We start from the raw sequence: 20,364 nt of genomic DNA, 5'->3' as shown, positions 1-20,364 counted from the left end.
TAACGAGAAAATATAAACTACATCTTAAAATACCTTTGCCCCATGTCTCCCTTCTTCCCAAGCTTAGCTTCATTCATGATTCTCTACCTTCCCCCACAAGCAGTGCTGGGGGATGGGGAATGGAGGCTGCAGTTGGTTCCCATGTGGTGTATGCTGCTTCTTCCACAGGGAAGAACTTCACACTCTCTCTCCCAGCTCCAGTATGGGGTGCCTCCCATGTAAGACAGTTCTCCATGAACTCTTCCAACATGGGTCCTTCCCACAGGCTCTGGTCCCTCTGCAGCCCGTGAAGGAAGCCCATGCTGGAGCAGGTGAATGCCTGAAGGAAGGCTGTGGCCCTGTGGGAAGCCCACCCTGGAGCCGCCTCCTGGCAGCTCCTGTGGCCTGTGAAGAGAGTTGCCCACCCTGTCTGCTAGAGCAGCTTTGCTGGCAGGACTTGTGTCCCTGTGGAAAGGGACCCGTGCCACTGCACTTCCTGAAGGACTGTAGCCCATGGAAGGGTTCCAACACTGGAGCAGGAGGAGAACTCCTCTGCCTGAGGAGGAAACTGTGACATAGACAATGTGGTGAACTGACCCTAGCCCTATTCCCCATGCCCCGCACTGCTTGGGAGAGAAGGCAGAGAATCAGGAAGGAGGAGGGGAAAGGTAGTTTTAGGATTTGTTTTAATTTCTGTCATCCTGCTCTGATTTTGATTGGTAATAAATTCAGTTGATTTCCCCAAGTGAAGTCTGTTTGGCCTGTGATAGTAGTTGTTGAGTTATTTCTCCCTGCTGTTACCTCAACTCACAAGTCTTTCATTATCTTTTGTCTCCTCTGTCCATCTGAGGAGTGATAGAGCAGCTTTGATGGACACCTGGCATCCAGCCAGGGCAAAACCATCACAAAAGCTCAAGCCACTGCATTGCTGCTGTCATTCCACTAGTAAAAAAAAGCACTAAAATATGTACAAGAAAAAAAGAATATATAATATGTATAAAATCTTCTTCAGTGGTGACACATAAAATATAACTACACTTTGGGCTTTTTGGCAGGGGGTCACTTTTGGCACCAACTTTTTTCCCCAAAATACATCATCTGTATATTGACTGTATCATTTATATGATACTGTGCATTGAATAATCTAAAGGATGGTGCACTGTTTTCACACCTTGAGGATTGTACTAAAATTCCTTATCCTTGACATAAGAGTTGAGATTGCACTTTGTCACATCTTTCCTGGCAGTCCCTATAAGTGCAACAGAAATGGATATTTATTCTGGTCATGATTCCAGGAGGAGTGGATGGTTAGAAATAAGAAATGTCCTCTCTTACTTCATCAGCTGCATTGGAGACTGATAGGTTAACTATGGAGACTGCATGGAAAGAAACAGGAATGCCTTAGAAAGGACTTGCTCTCCTGTAACTCCATTAATTTCTGTTTTCTTCAGGATAAAATCATCCTGAGAACTGCAATGGTATAGCTATCAGGAATATATTCAACAAAAGCAATATAACTTTTATTTATTGGGCTTTACCCAAGTTTATCTCAGAGTACTTGGCAAGGCCAGGAACTTGCTTTGTGATGATGATCTTTATGGTATATTGAAAGCATGATATTAGAATAACAACTCGTCTATAGTGGCTAATTTAGGAGGCATGTACAATTGCATTGTCATCATGGAAAGAAGAGAATCAAGTTTCTGAAAAAAGGAAGGTTAATGGCACTTTATGTACTATGTACATGAATTAAAGTGATTGTTATTTTTGTCTGCTCAGGAAACATAAAACCCTTGCATTAATAAAAGATGGTCGTGTCATCGGTGGTATCTGCTTCCGGATGTTCCCCTCCCAGGGATTTACAGAGATTGTTTTCTGTGCTGTGACTTCCAATGAGCAAGTCAAGGTAAAAAGAATTCTGTATTACAAATGTTTATTAAATAGATTTGAGTCCCATTCACCTACTGCATGTGTTCCTAATATTTTTACTGCTGTTGAATATACTGCTGAGTTGCCAGACAGAAATAGATTTTGAAAGATACAGCAATTCTGAATATAATACACAAAAACCAAACTAAAACATGCAGATTTAGTATCATCATCATAATAGTAGGATTACCTGTCTTTAATTAATTAAATAAATTTTTTCTCAGCAGAGCAATAGTGGCTAGTAGTCTGCCATTCTTGGAGTTTTCATGCCTCTGTCCCCAGTAGTTTTGTCTCTGTGTAGTGTAACATCTCATGGTTGACTGAAATTTGTATTGCTTGTGTGGGGCAGTAATTTGTGTTCAAGCACTTTGTGACATCACATAACTTCAATCTAAATGAGATACAATAAAAAATTAAGTGCAGTTTTACATCTCAAAATAAGCACAGGGTCTATTCTGTACACTCTTTTTTGAGTCAGTGCCACAACATTTTCTCAGAATTTTGAGAATTAGCATCTGTGTTGAAAGAATATGGAGCACTATGAATACATGAGATTCCTCCAGCTTTTCCAGCTACTGACTATTCGGTTCAGGGTTTTGCCTTTAGATGGTGCTGTAGCTTCATGATGTTCATCTCAAGAAGCAAGTGCTGAGATGTGGGTTAATTCAGAGTGTATAGCAGTTAACATGCAAAAACTGTACACCCTGGTGCAAAAGAGTAACACAGTGGGATTGAAAGTCTGTAACAACTGTTAATGCTCTGGTTATATTTGTTTTTATTCAATGCTGGTGTTAGAGAGGAGCATTTCCCTGCATTAAGTAGAGACCTGTCAGCATTCAGAGTGTTTTATCAAATGCAAACCCAAGTTGTGCTTAACTGCACTTCACACGTGAGGCTGCCAAAGATGTGTTGTGATTTTCTAGGAAAAAATCTTTCCAAATAATAGAGCAGATAATTATGACCCATCAAATTGCCCCAGGGCTGCATAACACATTTATTTTTTTTTATCCTCTGGGTACTTTGGTGTATCAGTTGAGTGTTTCTGAAAATTTGCTTTCCTGCTTATCGCTCTGAGTAAGCTGACCCTGTCAACAGGGAAAAAAAATTGTTCACACATGGGTGATCTGCCAAGTCTTAGGAAAAATAAATTCCTATTTTTAGTTCAATTTGAGGCTAGAGTAAAAATTATAGGTATTGTTTTCCCATACAAATTGAGTTGGTTTTTAAGTAGTTTGGTCCCCTGTTACAAAATAACATTAAGTTTTACTGTATGTTGCTGAGTTTCCTATCTGGCAGTTGCCATATTTGGGGCTATGAAATTGTAAATTAAATCAGAAGTTTGTATTTTTTTATTTATTTTTTCTAGCTTTTTTACATAAGTAAAAATTATACCAGTTTTCAAAAACAGAATACCCAAAAGAAATCCATGTATGTTTCTCCAAGTGTCCTGTTAGTCTGCATGATGAGAAAATTGAAACATATACAAGAACAAAACATTATTATGGGTTTACCTATCTACTTTACATTTCTTCATATCACAGCAGAAGGGGATGACTGTAGCTTACTTGGCAATGTGAATAAATGCAACCTTTTGTTAACTTTGGGATAAATGTAAATGGAAATCATGCCTGTGTGCAGTCAGAAGGCATAGATGTTTATTTAATTGTGCTCCTTATTATGGTAACTGTTCACTGTTCCTTTTTATGCTTAACGATAAGCTTAGATAATAAATCCTTTGAGGCAAAGACCTGTTTAGCTACAGGTGCACAGAACATTGGAATAATTTCAATATTGCTACTGCTTTGTAGTTTTGAAGTGAGATGGCTCCGAAAGGATTCTCTGTTGTTACAGTATATGATTTTAATAGTTGATATTTAATTTAAAAGTGGAACGAAATAAAAGGTGGGCACCTTGAATTACAACTTCCATGCTGGGTCACAAAGGTATCCCTACAAGGCTCAAAAGAGTTTGCTCTTGAGTGTGCAACAGCAAGTTAATTAAGAGAAAAACTTTAAAACAGGATCTAGAGGAAAGATTGCATTTTGAAAAACAGTGACTTTGAGTCCACAGGTGCAGCCCCCAAAGGCTTTGTCATGGCTTTTTCTTCTTATGTTTCACAAAGGGTTATGGGACTCACCTAATGAACCATCTGAAGGAGTACCACATCAAACACAACATTCTCAACTTTCTCACATATGCAGATGAATATGCCATTGGCTACTTCAAAAAACAGGTAAGTTCAGTGCAAGAAATTACTTTGTGCAAGAAGTTTTATATCTAGCATGGTTGAACTAAATAACTGGGCATGACAAAGTAATTGGATAAAATATATAGTGCAATTTCACATGTATATTTTTTATCTATAAAATCTGCCCTCTGTTCATCTCAGGTAATGTTTCTGTCTTCTAATACATTTTACTTTGATAGAATCATCTGAACATAAGTATATAGCATAGTCTATAATTTGTCTAGTCTAACAACTAGTAAAATGTCAGTTGATTCTCTGATTCTATAAGAAGTATAAAGAAGAACTAGGCATACCTGTGACAGATGAAAACTTACCTGACCTGCACTTACAGCTCCTCCTGATTTGAAGCGTGAGGTTCAAATTCAGGAAAGATGGCAACGTCAAATCTCTCAAATAGATTTGTTAAACAGGTGTCAACTATGTGATCAGCAAAATGGAGTCAGATTTTTCTCAGAGGTGTACAGCATTAGGCAGTGAAGATGACTTGGATAGTAGGAAATTACGACTAGGTAGAAGGAATTTTTTTTTCCCCTTTCCTCTCCTGAGGGTGGTGAAATACTGAAAAATGTTGATGAGGGAGGTGGTGGAATCTCTGTCCTTTTGCAATATTCAGGACTGGTCATGGCCTTGATCAGCCAGATATGATGAGACCTGTTCTGAGCTGAGATGGGGCTAGATGACTTCCTCAAGTTCCTTCCAGCCAGTTTTATGGTTCTGTATATAAAACTGGCACAATCTACTCTTCACACATTCAAAATGAATACAATCTCCCCTATTGCCTTTCTTAGCAATTAACTGTTCTTTTATCAAGTGCCTCCCATGAAAAGGTTTATGCAACACTGAACCATCATCTGTGAGTTCACTGTTGTATTTTTTGTATTTTAACATTATGATGAATTTGGTTATAAATCCTCATTTCTGTTAAAACAAATGTAAAAGGAAAATGGCATAATGACAATATAAGTTCTTTTTTTTTTTCCTTTGTCAGGGTTTCTCCAAAGATATTAAAGTACCAAAAGCAAAATATGTTGGCTACATCAAGGATTATGAGGGTGCCACATTAATGGGATGTGAATTAAATCCAAGGATCCCCTACACAGAATTTTCTGTCATCATCAAAAAGCAAAAAGAGGTAAAGGTTGAAATGAAATGTTTAATATTATTCTCTATTCAGATGTTTAGAAACAGTTCAGGGGGTGTCAGGTTAGCTTTCTTTGCTTTGGTGCTTAAATTTGAGTGCATAGTTTTATTAGTTAGAATAATTCCTTCATTCAAGTCCCAGTGCCAAAATTTTGTAGTTGAAGCATTAAATTCTAACTTTCTGATTTAGCAAGAACAAGACTGCTAAAGTGCTGGTATTTTGAGGAGTAATTCATAGTTCAATTTTGTGGTAGTTAACAAAGCAAAATCTTGTTAGATTTATTTTTTTAATGGCTTTATCAGTTCCTTTCTTCCCTCAGTAGTGTTCATTAGAGTAGCATTTAAATGAAGTATTTGTATTGAATGGCCTGTTTTACTTGAAAAAAAGAGGATTCTTTTTTTCCACCATTTTTAAAATATATAAATCAAGGGTGGACTGTCTTAATTTCCAGTCTGTCCCTCTTTGGAGTTTATGTGGGATATTCTTTATTTAGTTCTTAATAATATTCTAAATAATAAAGCAGCTTATTAGCCTTGGTTTTTAAAGAAATACAAGTTATAATTTGTTTTTTCAAGATTGTTCAAACCTGAATTTTTATTTTGTTAAAAAGCTTCTTTATGGAACAATCATTTTTCTTCCAATAGAATGATTTGACCTGTGCTTGGAGAAGGAAAGACACTTTCTGATGTGATGATGTTTTTACATTTAATTTACAAGGTTTTTAAACTTTACTTACCGGGAAAGTTTTCATATGTCCATACAACAGGGACCATAAGTTTTTCCTCTGTAATTTCTGCTTGGCTGCATTACCCTTCAGGCTGCTGCTGGACATGCCAGCTGCTCCTCAGGGATGGGATGTTCTTAGTGTGGATAGTGGATGTGTCTCTGGTAGCCTGTTACATCTTAGGCATGCCTAATTACAGTAGTTCAGTTCTGGGCCCAAACCATCAATGTAACACTTCTGAAAACTTGTTAGTATTCAAAATTTTGCCTCTGGTACTGCTTTGTTAGGTTTCTTCACTCTTATTTTTTCTTCACTCTCTTCACTCACATTATTCTAAAGAACTTGGAGACACTCCTCTTGTAGATAAAGTGCCTTGGTCCTGTAGACAGCTCATGTCTAAAATTATTAGGAGGAAAGCTGCTGTTATGCATTGATCTGTGCTGTTGATCATCTCTGAGAATAATTACATACAGCTTTGGAACTGCATCTTAGGATTGATTGCCCACCTATCATTAAAAACACCAATCAGGCCTTTTACTCTCCCTGTTGCAAGGAAATTTAGAAATAGCCCTCACAGTCTGCAGCCTCATGGAGAGTGTTTGCTTGTCTGTGTATATTAAAGGCAGGGACAATGCTGCCTGGACATAAAAAGAATTTTGAATGTTGACAGTTGGTACTATGTACTGATTTTCTTCAGTGCTGGTATTGGCCAGTACTAGACATCAGGCTTTTCAGGATCTATCCTTCTAGAAGTGAAACTTTTCATGGTATTTAGGCTTTTATTTAAAGAACTGCAGTATATTGCAACCTATGACTGCTAAGACCATATCACCTGACACTATCAGTATCAGTACTGTTTATAGTCAGTCTGGCAAATATGACAATTCCCTCCATGCAAAGCTTTGTGACTTCCTGACTGGTGAGTAATCACTGGTACTGATTGAACAGCTTGCTTTAATCAGGAAGAGCCACTAGTTCCTAAATTATAAGAAGGGCTTAAGTTGGATGTAATAATTAATTTGAAATTATTTTCATATTATGCTGGAATCTGCTCGTGGTGCTGTTGTATATTGTATTCCTCTTAACATTTCTACGCTCTTTTGAAAGTCTGGTTTTACCTGTTTCTCTTCTTTGAGAGGAAATACTATGTATGAGGGAGTGAAGTTCCTTAAAAATAAAAACATGTCCATTTTTATTATTTCCAAAGAAAATATTCTATCAGACTGGTGGTCTGCATGGCTGTGCATTTGTTTACTCCAAGTTATGAAGTTTTGAAAATCACATATCCAGGACACACAAAGCTTAGATAAGTGTCTAAGTGGATATAAAATGCACCAAAGCAAATTGCTTAGAATTTGAGGTAATAAGATTGCAAAGTTAAACAGAGTGTATCCAGGCGTAGGAAAAGCTTTTCCCTGACATTTGCAAGAGAGAGTAGAATTTTGGTTCTGAAGAGTGTGGCATCATTCTGATATCCTCCAGAGAAAATCTTTCATGAGAGTATCTTTGTTACATAAGCAACTCCTACAGATAGATATATGAAGACTTTGAAGTGAATGGGCTTCTAATTTTTAAAATTTTGGAATATGAACATATATGTACATCAAAATACATGCATTCAATATGTACCTTGAAATTTCTGATCAGCTGTGCTGAAGCATTTCAGAAGTTCCAGCTGTTAAAATTTTATAGCCAGTTCTCAAACCTTCTTCCATAAAATTTCCTTTTCTGCCTCTGCTCCTGTCTTCCCAAGAGCTGTGCAGCTTGTGATAGTAGAACCAGCAATGACTCCTTTTTTTCCAGATTTGTGCCAAAATAGCTGACAGACTTAGTAGCTTCAGTTGCAGAATCAGTGTTTGGTCAGGTAGCTCAGCCCCATTTCCAGCTTCATGGAAAAGGACTGCAAGGTTAGGAAGTGAGAATGTTTCTGTTCATCACAATTTTGCATTAATCTTCTGGGTGACTTTAGATCAAACTAACTATTTTTTGTTTTCTCTGCTACTTTATTACAGATCATTAAAAAGCTCATAGAAAGGAAGCAAGCTCAAATACGAAAAGTTTATCCTGGTCTTTCTTGCTTCAAAGATGGAGTACGGCAGATTCCTATAGAAAGCATTCCTGGAATTAGTATGTATCAATCTCTTTTAATGTAGCACATAAGCAGAATAGCCCAAGAAAGGTCTGAGACAAGAAATACTAATGTAGTCACATAGTTATTTTTGATTAGAAGGCAATTGTTTTGGTCTGCTGATTTGATTTCTGTGAAGATTATTGTGTTTCCATTACAACTGCTGTCTTTGAGATTTCCCCAAGGCATGCCAGCTTGATCCTATTTTATGGACGTGTGTATAATTTTACTTATATGTGACCTCTCTTTGATTTGTATCACAGTGTAGGTGGCAGTTTCTCTCTGGCACCATTTTAATGCACTGTACTCCTGAACAACAATGATTTCTGTGCTAGGCATGAACTTAAAGGACAAAACAGAATTGAAAAAACAATTAAGCATCATATTTTGGGGGACTTTTTTTCAGCTATGCTTTTCTGTAGTTTATTATTTGTCCCTGGGGAATCAGATTGGATAACTTTGTCGTGATTATTCTTTACAGGGGTGAGTTGCAATAAAATAGGTATTGAATTATTGAAAAGAAATGTGTTTCATATAGAAATATTTTAGAATCTTTTCAGCAGTCTGGTGGAAGAGTCATGTAGGAAACTGAATGAAGCTGTGGACTAGATGGTTATGTTATTTGTTAGGAGTTGCTTTCATTAAAACAAACCGATTTTACTGCAGTACTGCTGAAATGGCTTTCCTTATTTGAGTTGCAATAACTCAGTTAATGTTTTGACCTACTGTAGTTCCCATGTAATATCTCATATTGTTGGTGTACAGGAGAGACTGGCTGGAAACCAAGTGGAAAAGAAAGAGGGTAAGTGCTACACAAAGTAAAATGTTGAAGAAGTTGGGATATTCCTTTGAGAAAAGTCTTTAAACAATGTCACTTGACATTTACTTCCATCCACTGGAAATCAAATGATGATATGAGAGATGAGTTCTTAAGTGGCTTTTTGGTGGTATTTTTTATTTTATTTTTTATTGTGGGCAAGTGTGGTTTGGGTAGTGGGGTTCTTTTTTGAGGATTTTTGTTTGGGTTTGCTTGCTTGTTTTAACTTTTATTTCTGCCATTAAATGCATGAAACTTTGGAGTTGCTTTTAGGTAAGATGCAAATTTTAAGAATGAAGATAAGGGACTCAAACTAATCTTTTTGTATCGATATTTTCCTTCAAGTAAGGAGGCCAAGGATCCAGATCAACTTTACAGCACATTGAAAACCATCCTGCAGCAAGTGAAGGTGAGTGCTAGCTCTAGTTTACTTTCTGTAAATATTTTTAAATTATTTCCAATATCTAGTTTCCATATTAGATACCTTACTTTTTTCTTTACCAAAGAGCCATCAAAGCGCTTGGCCCTTCATGGAACCTGTGAAGAGAACAGAAGCTCCTGGATATTATGAAGTTATAAGGTTTCCCATGGGTAATGCCATTAACATTTTTTAAGTAGAGTTTAAAAATCATTATAGCTGCAGACATAGCAGATAAATTTTAATCTGATTGTTTTATGGTAAAAGATGTATGTTACCTGCAGATGAATACCTTGCAGCTCTGAAGTGTCAAGAGTGTGATGCTCTCATTTGAAATTGATGAGTGCTCTGTGACCTTTGTGAAACACGTGTGGTGTACATATCTGAAATCTTAGTGTGCCCTAGAGAACTCTAACAAGCTCTTAAATGGTGCAGTCAGCTAGAAGCTTTCAGGAGTAGCTTGTGTAGGTGAGTTGTAGAGATATATTCTTGTGTGTGGTAACTGATCATTGCAGATCCTACTCACATGTTAAAAAACCTGAAGGCAAACTTTCAGGAGCACCTGAGCATTTGAGTTGCTTTGAAATACAGATTTAAGTTTTCTAAATCATATAGAAAAAACATTTTCAAAGGTCACAGGGTTTTCTAACTAAGTCTTAACACTTTGCTCCAATCTAAGTTTAGAAAAATGTTTCATGCAACTAATTTTTAAGCTAACTTTTGTCTTTATCTTTTAGATCTGCCACAATTGTCTGAGGTTACATTTATTTGTTAATTTATTTTTACTTCTATGTAACACAGCTATTGTTTATGTAGGATTGCTTGCAAGGGAAGTACACAACTACTAATAATGTTTTTCCTTTGCCTGATTCTCTTATGACCCAGCTTCTGACTTCTGGGACATATAATTTCAATGATAATTCAGTGATACTCTAAACAAATGCTTCATTTGTACTGCACCAGATTTAAAACTGAATTCTAGTACTCATCCCTCATTTATGCAATACTCACCTCTATCAATCTGATTACAGTTTCTGAACCCTTAAATATTGTTAGAGAATGAAATACAGGTTCATGGCAGGCTACTAGCCATCATTTTCTCAGAGAATAAAAGCATTTGTTCATGTTGCCTTGCATGGACTCCAAGCCCATGTTTATCAATTTAGTTCAATTATTTTTTTTTATATTCAAATTACTATTCCCAAATAGCATTCCCAAATAGATGTACATATACTTTATAAACCAACCCCTGGCTTCCTGTACTCCCCAAAAAATTTATTTTCTACCAATGAAGAAAAACAATGTGAGTCCCCTTCTGTGGCAGAGTTTTCTCTATCTGCTTTTCTGGACAGATCTAGCTCAGAAATCTGTTTAATCTGAACAGTGGTTGCAAATAATTTACCTGAGTTGGCAGACTCAAAGTAGGACTGTTGTCTGTCATTTCCTTGTTCAGATGCATTACACTAGAGGTAGGGGCAGCAAGTTTACTTTAAGGATTAAGCTGAGGTCTTTCGTTTAAATTTGCTTTGTTTTTTTCAGCTAAGGAAGCCAGCATGACTAAACTGTGCCTTGATTCATGATAAACTTTAGATTTCTTTCTACTCTCCCTGCCAGCATGCTGATAATGTAAAAAGTTGCCCAGACAAGATATAACAGTTGCCTTTATGTTTGTGTACAGACTAAATTGTACAGTTTTTGAGAGGTATGGCTGCAATTTTTTTACTACCTCCTAAGCTCAGTTCTCATGTATACATGCTTTTTTTGCCCGTTTTTAAGTGCTCTTCAGGTGCTGTATCAAGAAATACTCTGGGGTTTTTCCCCTTTTCATCTGCCATTCAAAAGCTGTATGGCTGAACCAAATTTTCACTGTGCTTAGAGGAGAACAGCTTAACTGTCTAGCCAGGCAACATTTGCTTTAGGGTGGGCTGAACAGCCTTCTCAGCTGGGTGCTATAATTAGTCTATGGATATCTAGTTTAGGTATTAGGTATAGGCGCCTGAATTTCAGACTTGAAGTTTCAGACAGAGCTGAATGAGCCTTTGCTTTTGCAAAATACTGTGCAAATCTAGGGAGTGGCAAGTTCTGTACCATTGGAAAAAGTATTTGAGAGTGTCCATCAAACTTTCCTTGAATAATCACATCTTGACAATTTGACAGGGTTTCCTCTCTTTTAATAAATTCAAATCTCTCTTAAAAAAAAAACAAACCCACCCCCCAAAACCCCCTAAACCATTACCAAAACAAAAAATACAACCATATTTTTAAATCTGAAGTTAAAATGTTTAATTCCTTTGCATTGGAGGTCTTTGGTCTCTGGTGTCCTTGCAATACTCATTGACATTAAGTCAATTCAGCTACTTCTGTTACAGTTTCACAAAGGTGCTGCTGAGGCCTGGCTCAAGCATTGCTAAAAAAATAGTTGTTAGAGCATCTGAGGTGAGAAAAGCCAAGGCATCCAGCACACCTCCCACTCCTTCTATTCCTGTACTCACTCCTAGAACACTTGTAATGTAGACAGAATTTTTAAATGCCTGATGAGAATTACTGGGAAAGCGACTGTGTGGAGAACACTGAGATGATTTACATATTTTATGGATGACTGATTTTAGTATAAAGAACACTTCTTAAAGAATGTTCTGTAAGTAAATGCTTTGCATGATGCTCTGAAAGCAGGGGAGATCTGTTCTTACATGATTCTTAAAAAGGATATACAATTATAAACTCTGAAGAGGTAATAAAAATATATGTAGAGCATAGAACAAATTTTATCTCTTTTTTCCAAGGCTGCAAATCCTGGTTGTAGTGTAGACCAATGTATCTTCTCTGCTGTGTTTGCACAACAGTAAGGATTTTAGGTTAACATACATGTTTTATGATGTTTGAATTCTTTGCCCATATATCCCTAAGGCCCCCTCCAGCAGAGCTGAGAACAGGTTGTCTCAGGACAGTCAGAAGAGCATTAGGGACATCTACTAACCAAGAAAACTCAGAGCTCTAAGTATGAGAACAGAACAAAATAAGCTTTAATGTTTAAAGAATTAAAAATAAACGCTACATCAATTCATCCTTGCAGTGAGATTGCTTAGTTCCAGCAGCTCAGTTGCTTTTGAAGCTAAAATATAGACCCTGCCTTAGGTGAAGGCAATTTCCATTCCAAATCCTAGCTTTGCCAGTTCACATTAAATGGCAAATCAGTCTGAAGGGACATTGCACACAAAACATATTTGAATCCAACACTGTTAATCTATTTTTCTTCTGTGCAGATCTCAAAACAATGAGTGAGCGACTCAAGAACAGGTACTACGTGTCTAAGAAATTATTCATGGCAGACTTGCAGCGAGTCTTTACAAACTGCAGAGAGTACAACCCCCCCGAAAGTGAATACTACAAATGTGCCAATATACTGGAGAAATTCTTCTACACAAAAATTAAAGAAGCTGGATTAATTGACAAGTGACACTGTCTTTTTTACAACCAAATAGTGTGCCTATGTTATGGACAGGGAAAGCCGTTCTATATCTGAGTTGTGGGACTTTCAAGAAACTTCTGTTTAATACTTAGCACTTTTAAAAACCCTTTTAGTTTTGCAAACATGTATTATACTGAAGTTACAAAAATTATTTTATTAAAATGCTTTATAATGTATTTAATTACGGAATATTTCTTTTGTGTGCCGATTACCTTATGTTCCAAATAAGTTTATCAGCTACAGCCTCAGAAACCCCACAAACATGGGGGAAGTTGCACATGTTTGGGAAGATGAAGAAAATTCCCAGACAACAGATGTTATAGCTTACCTAATGCAGTACCTATTTGATAAAGTTTTATTATTTTTTCCAGTAAAAAAGAAAATCATAAGGGAAAACAACAGGTGTGGGGGGGTTCTAAAACACTTGTTTCTTTGTAGAATCTTTTTATAAGATATTATTTTTTAAAAGAAACACTCAGCTGGTTGAGAAGCTGTGAGAGAAGAGCAGTCAGTTCTGAAAAAGGACTGCGTGTGATCTTTGATAGATGCAAGTTTTTTCTATTCATTTTCAGTTTTGATAACTATTTTACCTGCAAATTGTAATCTCATAACCACTCTTAAAAAAAAAAAAAAAAAGGAAAAAAAATCTGCCTAGGTGCGTAATGTCTTAGTGACTTGGCTTATGCAGGACATAAGTACCCAAAATAACTTTAGAGACTACTTTGCATCTACTAGACAATTTTAATTGGCTTAGTAGAGTTAAGGTTTTATGCACTTCATTATCCACCCTACTTACTACTCCTCACTGCTAAATTCTTTAGATTGTTCAGCAGAAATAAGACTATTATACACAAAGGAAAGACAACATAGGACAGCTTTGAGCTTAGATACTCGGTTCTGTGGTAAACTGGATTTTTCTACCAAGCTTTATTGTAAATGCATATTAACTGTGATTATTTAGACCCAGGAACATAGTAACATTATACAACTCTTAGTATATCTTCAAAAAGAACACACACTCATATATACATATAATATATATATACATTTTGCTGCTTACACTACATTTAAGAGGTACACCTAAATCCTTAATGGAGATGAGTACAGGCCAAAAAGCTGTCCCTTGACATTTTCTAAATTAGAGTTTGTAAATTATAACTGCTTTTGTGAAAAACAGATTAAACTTTCATTCTTGGTGTTTTATATTTACAGATGTTACACTGGTAAAATTCAAGTTATGAGACTGAAAAAAAAAAACCAATCCTGTGCTGTGTCAAAGAATCTATCCCTGCAAAATGTCTGTGCAATGTTAGATCAATTCAGCAAGGAAATGTCAGGAACTATCTAGAAGTAGTAAATGTGGGATCTATAACAAAGGTACAGTGAGTACTTTTTCTTAAATGGCCAGAACAGGATACTATAAACCTGTTTTGTAGATTGGGCCTACAGATGCACCTGTTAAGCTTGGTAACCTGTGAATTTTTGTTATTTTCAGAGTAGATTTTCTTATTGTCTTTCAATCAGATTGTCTCTTCTATACTGAAATGTGTTTTCTAATTTAAGAATTAATATTTTCATAGATACTGTGCAATAAAGTTATGGTAGGATATGTGGTTTTGCAAATGCTTTAACAGCTGATGAACTTTACATTTGTCAAATTAATATATTGTACTGGTACAGAATAGTTTTAAATTATATATGTACAAAACCCTACTTATTTTGGTCTCTTTTTTTCATTACTTGGTACTTCATCACTTAAATTTTTCAAGCTTCCTCAATCCAGTAAGAAAAAAAACTACCCAGACCCACTACACCTACCTTGAGTTGCTCTACAATCACCCTGTTGTTTTTCTCTCCCTGCTAAAATAGCTGTTGCAGATTTGTTCATGAAAGAGCACCTGAGGTTCACAGAATACCCTGAAGGATCATTAAATGCACCTCTAACATGAACGACTGATACAGGGATAGAACCCACAACCTTGGCATTGTTAGGACCAGGCCATAATCAATATAGTCCAACCACTCTGCTTAAGTTCCTCTAGTCCTGGAATTCCAGACTGAGATGGTAAGGCCTTGTGGCTAGAATTTTGGGATACAAAGGTAAAACTAAGTTTCCACTCAAACATCCAAAGGCTGTGTTGTGAACAAGTTGGTAGCTGCAGCCAGTATTATTATTGAGAGCCATGGAAGATGCTACAAATAAAATAGTAATTAATAGTTGCTGAAAGGGAGAGATCTTGCACCTATTGACGTGGAACAGGCAGTCTTACAAAACAAAGGAAGATCTTGTAGGTTTTGTGTTTTCCCATTAGGTGTTTAGAGTATAGCTTTCATTTGGATATTCACAAACCTATTAATACTTAGGTGTGTGTCAGGCAAAGTAAAAGTAGTTTAAATAGTGGACAGTTGATAACACTGTTGTTCTCATATGCAGCCTAGTGTGCCACCAAATAGCACAAGCTCAAATGTGGTACCTCTTTTTCTGGGAAAGGCACTGGGCAAAGCAGGGACAAAACTATTATAAACTGTTATGAGTGCTCCACAACAGCTAGGATCCAAGTGGAGCCTTGTTCACCAATCTTTACAAGAAATTTGTTTTGTTTCTGTCTGGTTGATGCTAACTTGCACTCAGTGCAGGACCAACTAAGCCTAGACTGCTGGTTTTGAGAGTTGCAGCTACAGAATCAAATTGCAGCTGCTGAGTTGCTTCTAAACAGTGCTTATGCCACCACATAAGATGGGGACAGAGTACACAGGCCTGTAATGCCCACTGCTGACATTAGTCCCCTTGGAGCAACTATGGAAACTACCAAAAGAACAAATTAACTCAGAGCTATTTCCAGATAGTAAGATGTTTATTCTAAGATTCAACATGAAACTATAGCCATCACATAAACAAGATCTGTACAAACACAGTTATTAAAAATACTTGCTGCTCCAAACATTTTAAGTGCCTGAAGTTCACCCATACAATGACATTCACCATCTAGCTTATCTATCGGAGATTTCTCATATGCTCGCAGATCCATTCAAAAGGAGCTTGAATAGAATCACTTCAGTTATAAAAGTAATCAATCCATATCATTAAAAATAAGTCACTAAAATAAATCCAGGCCCCCTTAATCTGATATCCTTAGCACTAGACACACAACTATTTACATATTTATATAACATATTGTGCAACAAAATATTTAATCCAGGAAATTACTTTCTTCATGGCAGAAGCATGGTTTTGCTGAGAAACTCAAAGACAACTAACCAATTTCTCATTGGATATTTTCATAGAATCTTTCTTATGAGAATGTCGTTTAGCGTCTTTTTTCATCTTGAAAATTGGAGAGCAGAGGAACTTTGTATCTGTAAATGGATCTCCTCTCCTGAGTTTCCTGTTTGAAAAAAAAGGGCAAAACTGAGTTCTGTTCCCTATGTTACTTAAAACAATAACTTTTAGCTAGTAAGCTCCATTTCACATGAACTAGGCTGTATTACTAACTCTAGAATTTGAGTTCTTTGAGCTCTTTTTTTTAAGACCTTGATTTCAAGATCTAAATAAGCCTTTCAAATCCTCTATTGGATGGAATATCATGGACTTTATGTCAAACTGAAAAGTAAAGACACCTACCCTACAATACTTGGTTCTTTGTAGTTCACAGTAACAGTACAGCTTCGCCGTTTGCGTTTTGGAGACTGAAGAAGTCCTTCACCTTCAGGGACAATTTCTGCATCCCCAGTGCTGGGGAGCACTGCAGCTCTATTGGTAACATCACAGAGATGCCCACGAGATCGGTCAGAAGGCTGCTCTGTGAAGAAATTAGGCACAGTTCGGATAAGTGAGCTTTAAGGAAAATCTAACCATTTTTAAAACATTACTGTGTTGGTTGTTATTAAGAAAAAAAAAACTAAAATAAAAAAGCCTGTATCTCCTAAATAATGTTATCTTTCAAGAAAACAAAACCAATTACAGAAAACTTTCTGTACTTACTAATAGACTTACGACTTGATTTGTTTTCAGTCTCTTCTTCATGACTGAGCTTCTGCTCACGCTGTGCCAAACATCTTTTAGACCTTGGCCTTGGATGGATTGGTGATGTAGGGCTCTCATCCACTGAACTTTGCCTTTTCTTTGATTTACTCTTGTAAGGCTCATAGAGGCTGTCATCTGAGTCACCTCCAGTACTGCTTGACTCAATGGTATTGGTTTCAGCTGAGTCTTCTTCACCCTCCACTTCAGTATCACTGTCGCCTGTCTTGTTTTGTCGAAAAGGTGTAAGATGGACACTCTCTTCAAAATGGAAGTCATAAGCATCACTGATGCCACCCAAGAAATTCTGCTTTTCTTTAGAAGACTCTTTACCCAGTTTTCCTTGTCTTTGTTGCGAAGTAAGTGGCCATTCCAGTTTTCCTTTCTGGCGCTTTTCTTTCTTTCGTTGAGGGTTTTCTCTGCTTTTACACTTCAGTTGTTTAAGATCAGAATTACATTTTAATTTGAACTTTGCAGTTTCAGAAGTTTTCTGCCTCAACACTAGCTCTGAATTGACCTTGCTTTCATTCAAGTGAGGAATAGCTGCATTTACATTTCCTGTAGCACACTTCTCTAGACTTTCCTCAAGCCTAATTTCCTTCTGTTCAGAAAGTTCTTCTACTGAATCAGGTAATTCTAAATGGTCCAAGACATCAGTGCAAATTACATCAGGGTTCCTCATCGTCAAAAAGCGACGTCTAGTGGATACACTTTTTGGTAACCCATTACCAAATCCAAACTTTATACTTGAAGAAACATTTTCCAGCTCTGGTTCTGTGTTTTTCAGATGAAAATCAGATGGCTGTCCTTGTAATTGAAGGGAAAATGTCATATTAAAGGCAAACAGAAAAACCATTTTAAGATTTTGTGCAAAAAATCTGAACCTGTCAAAAATTCAGACTATTCTTTGGGTTTTCTCTACAGATTTTTATAAACTAGTATTTGGCAATTGAGATAAGCTCTGTTTAATATAGCTTCCATGCAGAAAGCAGTTAGGCAATATAACACTAGTATTTTCCTATAAACTGTTCCTTTTGGAAAGGTTATTTACAGATCATTTATTTTCCTGAGTATTTTGCTTTGTTAACAAGTTTTTATTGATTTCATAAGTGCTAACAACTGTATAAAGGCAATTTTACTTGGTTGAACTCTTTGATAGATAATGAAACTGGACTGCAGCTATAGAGAAGATAAAGCAGTTTCAAATTCCTCCCCATTTTGCCAGACATCTCCATTCAAAAATTTTACCAGCATTAGTATTTTCCCTTTATGACAAACAGAAAGTTACTTATTAGTTCCTTCACAAGCAGCAATTTTTTTAACTTGTACTGTCACATTGTTTTCCTAATTCAAAAACAGAGCAATGTCTGATACTTTGATTTAGTTACCTTCGCTTGGAATTATATTGGTAAAGGAAATGTCACTGTCAGATTCCACACAGATCTTTGACAAAGAATTTCTGTCACCACGAGCTTCCATCTCATTCGGAAGTACTGGACCATCTTCAAGAACACACTTTAAAGGTCCTCTAGAGAAAATACCAAAGATAGTGTTTACTGAACAGCAATAGAATTTAACACAAGGAAGTTTTCATTACATGGGGTTGTTTCCCTTTTTCCAGTCAGAAAATTAAAGTCCCTGTAACAGAGTTTCCAAACATAGACAGGCATTAATCAATGATACTTACACCGGATGTGTTGGTCCTGTGACACTGCAACTGTTTCCAGGACCTGAAGAAAGCACTCTCTGATTCTGTCAACAAAATAAATCTTACTGTGATGAAAAGGCTGAAACAGGCTTGCACTATCTACAAATTTTAGACAACAGCCAAGTTACCCCAGGAAGCACCAAAGAGGCCCTTAACTCTTTCTGTCTAGCTAACACCAAGTGCTGTGGGTGTTAGCCAGCCACCTTCTCAGCCTCTGCACATCAGCGCATTCATCTCCAGCTCAATCCTACAAGCGGGCAGGGGAAGGAACTGTGCATAAAATCCCAGGAAATCAGGGTGCTCCAACCACTGCATAGCAGAGCCTCAATCCCATTTATAACTTACTGACACTTCCCCACAGTGTGCACCCCTGGAATACTGGGAACTGTGGGACTACTCCTTCCTCTGAACTAGGGCTCAGATCTAAAAATCTACATGCATCTATGGTGGAAGAAGTGAAGACAATCAGTAACAGAAATCCTGCTCCTCAAGAGGAAAAGGCACTTACTAGGCCTATGGAACACAAATTCTTTGCTGGGCCAAGGAGCATGATGGAGTCCTGTAAATTCTGAGACACTTTGGAAATTATCTCATTCAAGGCTGACAGTTGGTTCTAATGGACAAAGGAAGGACAGTAACACTGTTACTATTGTACTCTATTATCAATTACAAACTTATCAGCATTATGAGATAACTAAAATCTGAAGAAACCGCTGTCAGGTGTGTTCACATGTGATAAGCTCCCCACAAAATTCACAGAAGACAGACTTTAATTTTTGTTAATTAAGATTTTATGTTTACTCTTTCTTATTTTAAATAAATGAGAAAGAGAATTGAAAAAAAAAATTCATTACCACATGTCAATGTATCCAAAGCAGCATACCAAGTTAGGTGAAAAAAACCCATTGAACATACTGAGTTAATGTTTTATGAAGCATTTAAGATCATAACGATATCTATCAATGGATTGGTACAGATTTTGATGTTCAGCTTCACTAGCTCATATAGTAATTATTAAAAATACCTCCACATGTCCTTGTTCTTGCTGGAACCTATGATTTCTTTGCAAGTCAAACATCTGAGCCTTCAAAATGTGATAATCTTTCCTTAGCTGAAGAATGGTATCTTCAGCTTCCCTCAGTTTGAGCTTGTGTTCTTGCAAGGACAGAGCCAGGTCTCTGTTGTTTGCTTGAATGATCTTAATTTTGTTGGAGTTGTTGGCTGCAACACAACAGTAAGTGTTTCAAACGGCTTTGAAAAGAAAACAAATAAAAGATAAATCCTAAGATACTTGGGCATCTTACTTGCTCTTTTGGCCTTTACAGTGGAAAACTTGGTAGTTTTACCCAGTCTTGACCATTTCTGAATTCTTTTCTCTTTCATGCGTTGTTTTATATCACTCAGACTGTCTTTGAAGGACTTCCTCGAGTATTCCGCCATCTTCTACCTTTAAAAGTGGAAAATGTGAGGAACCCACGAAGCTGGGGTTGCACCAGGCGCCCCCAGCACCAAAAGGAAAGGCACAGGGACAGATGAATAAAGCTCGGGGCAGTTTTAAGCGGAGGTACACACACAGCAGAGACCCACAACCAGGAAAAGACACCAGATCTGGCCACTCTCACCGCAGCTGCTGCGGCGAGGCCGTCCCGGCCGCGCGGTGCCGGAACTGCAAAGCGCTCGGTGCCCGCGGCAGGGCTCTAAACACCGGAGCCAAGAGCTCGGCTCGGTCTCCCGAGGTGCCGGCAGCCGGCCCCCTGCTCCTCTAGCTGCCGGCCCAGCGCC

General features: G+C 37.2%; 2 protein-coding genes across 2 annotated transcripts in view; one reads left to right on the top strand and one right to left on the bottom strand.

Annotated features, from left to right (window-relative positions):
* Positions 1-14,566, top strand: part of KAT2B (lysine acetyltransferase 2B) — a 40,871-nt gene extending 26,305 nt beyond the window's left edge. Inside the window, exons 11-18 of the mRNA XM_021538055.2 lie at positions 1,759-1,885; positions 4,031-4,141; positions 5,145-5,288; positions 8,034-8,148; positions 8,915-8,951; positions 9,312-9,375; positions 9,473-9,557; positions 12,648-14,566. Of these exons, the coding sequence (XP_021393730.1) occupies positions 1,759-1,885; positions 4,031-4,141; positions 5,145-5,288; positions 8,034-8,148; positions 8,915-8,951; positions 9,312-9,375; positions 9,473-9,557; positions 12,648-12,841 (877 nt within the window). The 3' untranslated portion in view covers positions 12,842-14,566. The remainder of the gene's footprint in view (positions 1-1,758; positions 1,886-4,030; positions 4,142-5,144; positions 5,289-8,033; positions 8,149-8,914; positions 8,952-9,311; positions 9,376-9,472; positions 9,558-12,647) is intronic.
* Positions 14,567-16,031: 1,465 nt separating this feature from the next.
* Positions 16,032-20,022, bottom strand: SGO1 (shugoshin 1). The gene is made up of 8 exons (XM_021538116.3): positions 19,887-20,022; positions 19,607-19,803; positions 19,091-19,195; positions 18,562-18,626; positions 18,263-18,402; positions 16,836-17,681; positions 16,476-16,653; positions 16,032-16,239 (listed from the first exon to the last, which is right to left on the bottom strand). The coding sequence occupies exons 1-8, from the start codon at positions 20,020-20,022 to the stop codon at positions 16,098-16,100; spliced, it is 1,809 nt and encodes a 602-aa protein (XP_021393791.2). The 3' UTR covers positions 16,032-16,097.
* Between the last annotated feature and the right edge of the window lie 342 nt (positions 20,023-20,364).

The sequence above is a fragment of the Lonchura striata genome, chromosome 1, assembly GCF_046129695.1.
Source record: "Lonchura striata isolate bLonStr1 chromosome 1, bLonStr1.mat, whole genome shotgun sequence".
NCBI classification, from domain to species: domain Eukaryota; kingdom Metazoa; phylum Chordata; class Aves; order Passeriformes; family Estrildidae; genus Lonchura; species Lonchura striata.
This window is presented reverse-complemented; position numbering and strand designations above follow the sequence as displayed.

Excerpts from the sequence above, each read along its gene's own strand:
- SGO1 (XM_021538116.3), bottom strand. The coding sequence starts at position 20,022 with ATGGCGGAATACTCGAGGAAGTCCTTCAAAGACAGTCTGAGTGATATA. Across the intron at positions 19,804-19,886 it reads TGTAAAGGCCAAAAGAGCAA|CCAACAACTCCAACAAAATT; the intron begins GTAAGATGCCCA and ends GTTGTGTTGCAG. Across the intron at positions 16,240-16,475 it reads AAAGAACCAAGTATTGTAGG|GAAACTCAGGAGAGGAGATC; the intron begins GTAGGTGTCTTT and ends TTTTTCAAACAG.